The sequence below is a fragment of the Podarcis vaucheri genome (assembly GCF_965113315.1).
Source record: "Podarcis vaucheri genome assembly, chromosome: 16".
NCBI classification, from domain to species: Eukaryota; Metazoa; Chordata; class Lepidosauria; order Squamata; family Lacertidae; genus Podarcis; species Podarcis vaucheri.
This window is the reverse complement of record NC_138754.1, coordinates 19633786-19643412: the sequence shown is the minus strand read 5'-3', so window position 1 is coordinate 19643412 and position 9627 is coordinate 19633786. Positions and strand designations below refer to the sequence as shown.

The following is a 9627-nucleotide window of genomic DNA, read 5'->3' as shown; positions in this document are numbered from 1 at the left end:
CCTCGACTTACCACTGCCCCTACTCACGAACAATCCGACTCGCGACCACGGCAAACCCGGAAGTAAATATTTGGTTTGCTGTGATTCATGCAGACACAGAAGCGGCTTCTGCCGACTGAACATACACAGAAGCGGCTGCTGCCATCTGCACATGCGCAGAACGGGGCTGCCGCTGAATGCGCATGTGCAGAATGGTGCTTCTCCCAGCAACCTGGATTGACTCACGAACGGACCTCCGGAACGGATTTCGTACGTGAGTAAAGGTTCCACTGTATGCTCTACCACTGAGCTAAAGCCCTTCCCTAAGGGCAGAATGCCCCAAGGTGGTCCTCCACCTCCTTGCACAAGCCCTACTGAAGTGAACAGAAACTATGTAAGACCAGCCTGCCTGCCTTTTCATTTGTATACTACTTTTCTAGGGCACATAAACAACAACATTATACAATGGAAAATCACGTAAAATAGGGGTTACCAACGTTCTTGGGCCCACAAGGACATTTGCAAACTATAAATTATTGCCATTCACACAGTTTATCCTGTTCTGTTGGTTGCAATGGAATACTTGTTTCAAGCCAGGTGTTTTTGGGAGGGGGGCGTTGCGCCCCGTGGGTGCCAGAGAAGGCCTCTATGGGCGCCACATTTGTGACCCTGTGGTATAACAGTTGGATTCATTGGGGAAAATTCACGATGAAATGTACTGTACAGTTGCAAAACAGTTAAAATCAGTTATCATAAAATATAACAATGTATTTTTATCCAACAATACAAGAGAAGTTCAACTAGCAAAACATAGGAAAACAATGGAACAAAACTGCTCCCAACGCTTACAATAAATTGTTTATAATCATTATGAGCACCCAAAATAATAACAACAAAGAAGCAATATGTAAAATGTTCCGGGGGGGGGGAGACTGTGGAGGAGGAAACAGGGCATTTTGCGGCAGAGGTGCCCCCAAATTTCTGAATGAGAAGTAATGGAAGATTTAAAATGAATGCTCCCATCCTAAATTGATTTTCTCTGGATTAAATCTCAACCTAATTCTCTGTCAAGTAAGCATGCTTAGCATTACAACCTGATTTTGATGAAAATCGTATTTCTGCCTTAGCTTTTAAAAGCAACCCCAAACTTTGCTGGGGTAGGGGTACTCTCCCTCCCCCCCTTTGGTCCTGCCCCTTTCTCAGACCTCCAACTAGTAGTCTTTTGCCCATGGTGCTGCCTTGTGTATTTGTATTTAGACGCTGGGATTCCCCCACCCCGCCTCCCTTTTTTGCGAAGGGTAGATTGGCTTTACGAGGGACTGGGATCATTATTTATCACAACCCGCAAGGGGAAAGTGCCAGCAAACACGAGATAGCCAAACGGAGGCAGAAGCCAAGGACTCAGCAGGCCGGCCTTGGGCCTGGGCTCTGATAGCACGAGCAAGTGTGGCCTTGAGTAATCCCAAAATGAGCATCGGGGGGAAGGGCCATAGTTCAGTAACAGAGCATCTGCAGAAGTTCCTAGGTTCAATCCCCAACGTCATGGCATCTCTAGGTGGGGCTGTCTCCCCATCTGAAATGCCCCCCCAACCCAAGAGTCTCTGCCAGCCCACATCTTGAGCTGCTGGGTGATGGACCAAGAGCCCGATTTCGTATCCAGCAGTTTCTTGCAGTTGCTAAACTCTGCCGCTACCTCAGCGTCTCCAGCCCTGTTAACGGCTGGGGGAGGATTGCGAGGGAAAGGCGGTCTGGGAGAGTCAGTAAACAGTCACTTAATGACAGTCTGGGATGATACCAAGCAGGGTGGGGCGGCCAGGCAGGCAGGAAATACTGGAAGCCAGTGGTGGCGGGGGCAGGTGGGGGGCACCCTGGGTGTGTGTTTTATGCGTGTGGGGAGTTCCAGTCATTGCTGAAGATCAAGGGCAAGGCAGTTGTTCCTCTGTCAAATTGCTTTGGGTTGCCGGAGGAGGAATTTATTGTTGTTTTTGTTCTTAATCGTTTAACTACATCCGTATCTCACTTTCCCCTCCAAAGAGCTCAAGGTGGTTTACACGGCTGCCGCCCCTCCCCCATTTTCCCTCAGAACCACCCGGTGAGGTAGGTTAGGCTGAGAGGCAGTGACCGGCTCAAGGTCACCTGGTGGCTGAGCAGAGATTGAAACCCTGGACTACATGCACACTGTACACTTAAAGCACTATGATTCCCTTTCATAAACTGTTATGGCTTTCGGGCCCCCCGCAAAGGATTCTGGGAAATGTTGCTTGTTAAGGGTGCTGAGAGTTGTGAGGTGATCTTTATTCCCCTCACAGAGCTACAGTGTTCTGAGTGGTTTCACCAACAATGGCTCTTCACAGGGGATTCTGGGAATTGTGGCTCATAGCACTTAAAATGCACAGTGTGAATGTGGCCTGCCATTCTAACTGCTTTGAGTTCCACAGAGCTCTTTTGCAAGCAGAGATGTTCAAAGTAGTGGTGGGGAACTATCATGCAAGAAAACATAAAACAGATGAATCAGGGTTGTTCTGGAGAGTTTGGAGAACATAATCGGGTGGGGGGACTGGCAGGCTTCAACCACCCATTGCTCTCAGTAGCCTGGCCTGGAATGTCTGTCCTCCTAAGTCCCTGTAAAAGCGTCCTGTGCTTGCTGGGTGTGGAGAGTAGACAGTCTGCATTTGTTCAGAGATGTTCTCTTCTTGATGATTATGTGAAGGGCTCAAAAGCTGGGTCTTGCATTTGAAAAGCCCATTCTGGAGTGCAGGGTTGGTTCAGATGAATAAGGCCCCAACTAATGACAGGTGAAGCTTAGCGGATGGCCATGCCTTCTAACTGTCAAATTTCCACATCTGACCTGAAGAAGAGTCCTGTGTAACTCCAGAAGCTTACACAACAAAACTGTGAATCCACGTTAGACCTTTTCAGCGTGTCCCTGTTTGGATGACTGGGAGAAACAGATTTCTGAGGGGGGAACAGGGAGGCAGGTATAGGGCCAAAGAGTCACTTTGCTGGCCCCACAAGGGTACTGGCAGGCCTGGAGGATTCATGGCCCAGCCTGACAGCCACACAAAACAGACAATGGGATGCAAATCCTTCATTGTTTGACCCTGGCGGCTGGCTGAGCTCATCTGTCCCTGTCCAGCACCCCGCCCCCCTTTTTGGAATAGCTAGGAAACCAGCTGTCCTCTTCCTTCCCTACCCTGCTTGCTATCTTCCCCCACTTGTGTGCCCACAAGATCACCTGCTTCTTGCTATGAAGGCCAGAAACCCACAGTCCCAGATCCACAAATCCTACCTCACGTCTTAGAAGAAAGTAGTTTGCACATGCTCAAAAGGTTTTGCATTATTGTTGTTTCACCTGTGGGTTCTGCAGATAAAACAGTTCTAGGGACTAAACTATGGTGGCCAGCTAACCCTCCCCATTTTACAGATTGGGGAAGAGGAACAGGCAAAGAGGGAGAGAGGGACTTCTGTAAGGCCACGGGATAGCTCTAGGCGTCTTTAAACCCAGCTCTCCCAAATATAGGAGAATACAGGAGACAAAGACAGGACTAGAGATTATTACCTGCTCTTTTACAAAGTACTGCATGAGAGCTGGTGTGATGTAGTGGTTAGAGATGTCAGACTAGGACCTGGGGGGCCTAGGGTTCAAATCCCCCCCACTCAGCCAACATACTCACAGGGTAACTTTGCGTCACTACTCCCTGTCTGTCAGCCTAACCTACCGCACAGGATTGTTGTGAGGATCAAATGTTTGGGGTAGGGTGAGCTCCTTGGAAGAAAAGAGGGATGTAAATGTCATAGTGATATCTTAAAAAGAAAAAGAAACTGCACACCTGAGGCTGGAGGTCAAGGATAAGTCAAGCAAGAGAAGAAGAGACCTCAGCCCCCCACTATGGGCTGTTTCCAGTGTTATTCATAGTGGACCCATTGACATGAACAGGCATGGCTAAATTTGGTTCGGAGTCAACTTTAGTTGGATACAACCCTGTCTTATCTTTTTTATAAACTTACCTCGGCAAGCTCCAGAATCATTAGTCCCCTCTTAAGAAGGGTGAGGAGGGGGGAAGAGAGAAAGGATCCAGTAGTCCTGAGCCCCAGTCCCCTTTCACCCATCCTGCTCTGGAGCTGAGGGTAGAGCCCTGAGCCCTATTCAGTAAGAGCTTTGGTTAACCCCCAATGCTGAGATTTGCTAGTTTTTCAGACTATTGAATTGTATGTGTGTGGGCAGACTGCCCAACCCATTCCCCTCCCCTTTCCATGTCTGCCTGGGCTCAGTGAGTGTACTCTACACACACACACACACACACACACACACACACACCATTCAGAGCAACCCAACCTGTTTTTATGTAAATTTCCCAGGGTTGCCGCCCTCGCCTGGAAGGGGGCAGCAAAACTCTCTTGAAACGCTCAACTCACACCAAGGTGCTGGAGCTTCCCTTCCTGCTACCTGGGCCCAACTGCGGTTGGTTTTTTCCGGGGTGGGTGGGTGGGCAGGGGGCTGCCGTGGTGGTCCAAGTGGAGGTACTCCAGCCGCAAGGATGTATGAACCTGATCCAGAACTGCTGGAGGTGATCCAGGGTCCTTCTCCCCCTCCTGAGCTCTCCCCGGCCGCATTTATCAACGCAGTCCAGTATGCCAACGTGTTGGAGGGCAGGTTCAAGCAGCTTCAAGGTAGGCACTCTGGAGAATTGCGGGGAGGGGGGTGATCAGTAGAGATTTGGGGGGGGCAAGCTCTCAGCCAGGAGTCTTTCCCCCACCACCCCAACCTGCAAGATCTCTCTGGCCTGACTTAAGCGGTGGCGGCAGGGACCCTAATCCGCACAGTGATGCCAGGAATTAGCTGAACGCACGCTGGATTTGCATGGGGCAAACACAGCGACGTGGTTGAGATTCTTTGGGGCTGTGCCCAGCTGCCCCCTGCCAAAGCTACCCTTCTTCCCCATTTTCCTGGAAGCTGAGGGCAGGAGACCTTGTCAAGAGAGAGAGGAGCCTTGACAGGCAGTCGTCCACAGTACATACCGACAGATACAGCCTCTGTGACTCCAAGGACTTCTCTGTTTTACACCCTGCCCCTCTTTGGTGGGAAGTACTGTTCTAGGAATGCTCACCTTGACCCCAGCTCCCCCTCCCCCTCAACACACAGAGTCACAATTTCTTTCATTTACTTATTTTTAAAAGGTTTGCACCCTGCCTTTCAGTCAAAGGTTCCAAGTCGGCTACCCATAATAAAAAAACAGAATAATTCAAAAACTTACGTTGCATTAAACTGTAATTTTAAAAAATCTCTAAATAGTGAAACTGCAGTAAAATCAGCAATAAAAAAGTAAAACAAATCCTTCTTGGGGGAGCTATAAAATGACCTCCTTTCGACACCAAAAAAGCAAGCAAAGTAAGTGCCAGCTGTGTGTCTCTGGGGAGAGTAGTCCACATAACTGAAAAAGTTATCACCCACCGGGTAGGGCTGTTGTCCCACATTGTGTAGTCCCCGCTGTCACCCCCAGCCTCTTTACCTTGCTAAGGTTTTACCCCCAGGTTTCTGGGGCAGCATCCACCGTATGATCTGGGCCCAAACTCTTTTTGGTGTTGGGTTCCCCTGAAATGTTATCCACCCTCCTTCATTCTATGTGAGCAAAACAGGTCAGTGTTATTTTCACTCGCTGCTTCGTTATTGCAGAGTACAAAGATGTGCTCTTGTGAACTTTGTCGCAAAATTAGACAAACTTAAGGGTCCTTTTTGCAGCAGCGGTTACTGACAGTAATACCACGTTACCAGCTATATACTGTGCTAATTCAACACCTGCGGTAGGAAAGAAAACCGGAGTTCTGATTAAGCCCAAATTGAATAGAATCAGATTTGCTGATCAATTCTCATTCAGCACTTTCCCCTGGCAGCCTCCCTTTGGAAGTCTTTTATGCTGAAGCCTGGTGGCTGACTGAGGTCATCAGCAGAGTATCCTGGGAGAGGGAAGTTGTCTCCCACTGGTTTCTGAATGTTGCCGTTTTCAGTGTCTAATATGGGCCCATATTGAAGTGGTGGCTTATATCATGCTGGAGGATGACCTGGTGTACAAGTCCCTGACGGTATATGGCTAGTTTTATTAGAGTCTGCAATAGTGTTGCCTGATTGGAAATGGGGGACAGAACTGGTGTCGAGGATTGCTGTAGCATCTAGTGACTGAATTGCTGCTGGGAAGGTGTTTTAGATTAAGGGGCTGCCGAAGGTCTCTGGTTCAGTCCCTAGCATCTTCAAGTAGAGCTGGGAGAGGCTCCCTGCCTGCTATCCTGGGGAGTTGCTGTCAAATACGAAACTAGATGAACTACTGGTCTGACTCATTAAAAGGCAGCTTCTAATGTTCCTGTTTAAATTGGCCATTTTCCTGAACTTTGACGACTGGAGTCTTACATTTGTTTCGTTTTGGGGAAAGGTCATAGCTTTGCCTGCTCAATGTCCCAGGTGCAGTCCCCAGCATCTGCAGGTTAGGCTGAGGGAGATCACAGCCTGGAATTTATTTATTTCTTGCATTTATATCCCTCCTTTTTGTCCAAGGAGCTCAAGGTGGCATGTGTGGTTTTCTCCTCTCCTCAGTCAATCCCTACAACAATCCTGTGCAGTAGGCTGGGAGCAAGTGACTGGCCCAAGGTCACCCAGTGAGCTTCCTGGCCGAGTGGGAATGTGACCCTGGTCTCCCGGTGCTCTAACCCACACATCTCACTGGCTCTCATTCTTGACTGCTACTCCTAGTCAGTGTAGAAATCACAGAGCCAGATGGACCAGTGATCTGACTTCTGTAAGGAATGTTCCTACGTCCGCTCCCCACCTTTTTTCACTGGGGAGAGACAAGGATCATTGTCCAGGATGCTTAGATCACAGAATATACTTCTGTCTTAACAGCTGGAGGGGGTCCTTTATCAGTCTCTAGGGTGAGGGGGGTGGTTGGGGGAGTGTGCAGCAGCTTGCAGACAGCTGAGGCTTCTTGAAATGCTGTTCGGCTCAGGGTTAGCAAACAAGCCCTGCTCTGACACGTCCCGGTGACTCAGGCAGAAGGGCAGGCTGAGCCCTCCGTTGCCTCTGCATGCACTGTGCATGCATGTATAATGTCTGTTGGGTCGAAGCACAGGAGCAGCACCTGCCTGGGCTGCAGGGCAAATGCCAGCTGCAGAGAAGAAAACAGCAACCCAACAGCACATGCCCACAACAGCAACAAACCCCAAATGCAGGACGACTGTGCAGGCCATGGGACTACAGCTCCCATCATCCTGTGCTGAATGGGATAGATAGGACTTTTTGGCCAAAAGTGCACCTGGTTGGCAAAGGCTGGTGTGGTCCTAATCTGAGCCAGGACTCAGGGTACTTCCTTCTGCAGTGGCCAGGACGTTTTGGCCCTTGAGGATGTGAGAGAAGAGCGCTGGAGAGAATGTACCAGTGGCAGTGTGGTATAGTGGTTAGAGTGTAGGACTGAGACCCTCAGCCATGAAGCTCACTATCACTCAGTCTAACCTACCTCACAGAGTTGTTGTGAGTATACAGTGGGGAGAAGGAGAGCCGTGTGTGCCACCCTGAGCTCTTTAGCCAAAGGAGAGATGTAAATGTAATAAATAAATTACCCTCTGAAATAAAGGATAGGCCAAGGAGGGGTGGAGTGCCTGAGGCCTGCCAGTGTCCTTTCCTTTCGGCTTCGCTTTTCTTACCCTGGAGCCAAACACTTGCTGGGGTTGCTTTGCATTGCATGCAAACAAGGTGGACGGGCAAGAGGAGCTGGAGGCAGCACTGCTGGCATCTCTCAGCCCAAGGCTTAGGGTCCAGAAAGGTGATGTGCAGGCAGAAGCAAAAGCTCTTTCTCCTTTTTATAGGGTTAAAAATGCACCTCCTTTTCTAGTTGCTACAGCCCTCTTGCACTTGAGCTTTACAGGTCTGCATCAGCTGCTACTTCAAGGTGCTCACATTAGTGTTTAAAGCCCTAAATGACTTAGGCCCCAAATACCTGAAAGAGCACCTCTCCTTACACAACCTCCCAGGTGTCAAGATCAACAGAGGGGGCCCTCTTGGTAGTTCCTTTTCCCACATAAGTTTAGGGCAGGCATCCCCAAACTCGACCCCCCAGCTGTTTTGGGACTACAACTCCCATCATCCCTAGCTAACGGGATCAGTAGTCAGGGATGATGGGAACTGTAGTCCCAAAACAGCTGGAGGGCTGAGTTTGGGGGTGCCTGGATTAGGGCATGGCCCAGGACAGGGCCTTCTCTGTGGTAGCCCCTAAGTTTTGGAACTCTCTCCCTGCAGTGGTATCTCTGGCTTATCCCCTATGCAGCTTTCAACAAATGCAGAAGACATCTCTTTACCCTGCCATTTGACACCCAAGATGTGTGTTTTTCAAAGGCCCTTCCTCTCACATTCACGTGAATGCTATTTGCTTTAACTGTTTTTATTCTTAAACTTTAAATCACTGTAACCTGCCATGGGACCTTCTGACAAAACACTGGCAGTACATTTAGTTGGTATTATTATTGTGAAAAATCAGAATACTATAGAGGACCCAGATGTCCGGGCTACCACTTAATTTCTCTTCCTAACTATCTCTCTCCTGTGTACTAGTATAATTGCTTGTGAACTTCTACAAATCTTGTGTGTGTGTGTGTGTGTGTGTGCGCGCACACACACACACACACACACACACTGGGTGGAGTAGAAACAGGTAGGAGCTGCTTGTGTTTTTTGGTAGCAGGGCAAACATGATCAGAGGTTTAGCCCAAAATATCTGTAGGGCTTCAGCAAAGTAAATTGATATTATTGAGGGTTTGGGAGAGAGGAGGCTGAGAAAGAGTATATTACCTAAGGTTCCCTTCTTAGCTTAAGGCAAGGAGCAAGATTTGAACCAGTTCTGAACAGCAAAACAAAGTAGAACAGCAGAACGAGGCCTAGCTTGCTCAAAAGAAGTAGGGAGTGGGGAGTAAGAGGATTGGGGAGGGGGGTTGTCTGGTGTATAAAGACTTGCAGAATATATCCTTTAGTGGCTCCTAAAAGTTAGCACCAAATCCCTTCCAGATAAGTTAGTTAACGATTACTGGGAATGCTAAGATTGCAGGCCAAGAGATGTTAGCAACGTGGGCTGCCAACCAATTAACTTGTTTTTCTAGTTGATCTGATAATCAATGAATTGCTTAAAAGGCAGATAAAGTAAACCTGTGTATTACAAAATTATCAACAGATTCCTTATGGAGATATTGAAGGAACTGTGCAAGAAGTTACTTGGTTTATCAAACTAAATGGCCACACTATGAATATGTTCACATTACTGCCATAGAGCACAGTGAAGAAGTTGTGTGTGAGAGACACCCCCCACACACACACATTTCATACTTCTTCCTTCCCCAGCTGTTCACATCAGCTCAGACTGGCCTCAATTCCTTTTCTGTTTGTGTACACATCAGGGAGTGAGGATGTATTTACCTTATGCAAAGGTGTTCACACCTTGGCTAGAGACAGAACAGTTTACAGACTGTGTGTGAAGCTGGTTTTAGAAACATCTCCTCAAACAGTAGTATCTTATAGTACTGTACAAGATGCATATGCATTTTGGATAACATCATGTGAACCCAGATTAAAAACCCAGCACTGGAAATGCTGCGAGTTCACAATCAACAGAAATG

At 48.4% G+C, this 9627-nt stretch overlaps 1 protein-coding gene across 1 annotated transcript in view; it reads left to right on the top strand.

Moving 5' to 3' along the window:
- Positions 1 to 4469: 4469 nt before the first annotated feature.
- SPTBN2 (spectrin beta, non-erythrocytic 2) overlaps positions 4470 to 9627 on the top strand; it is a 52359-nt gene continuing 47201 nt past the window's right edge. Inside the window, exon 1 of the mRNA XM_082202872.1 lies at positions 4470 to 4650. Within this exon, the coding sequence (XP_082058998.1) occupies positions 4518 to 4650 (133 nt within the window). The 5' untranslated portion in view covers positions 4470 to 4517. The remainder of the gene's footprint in view (positions 4651 to 9627) is intronic.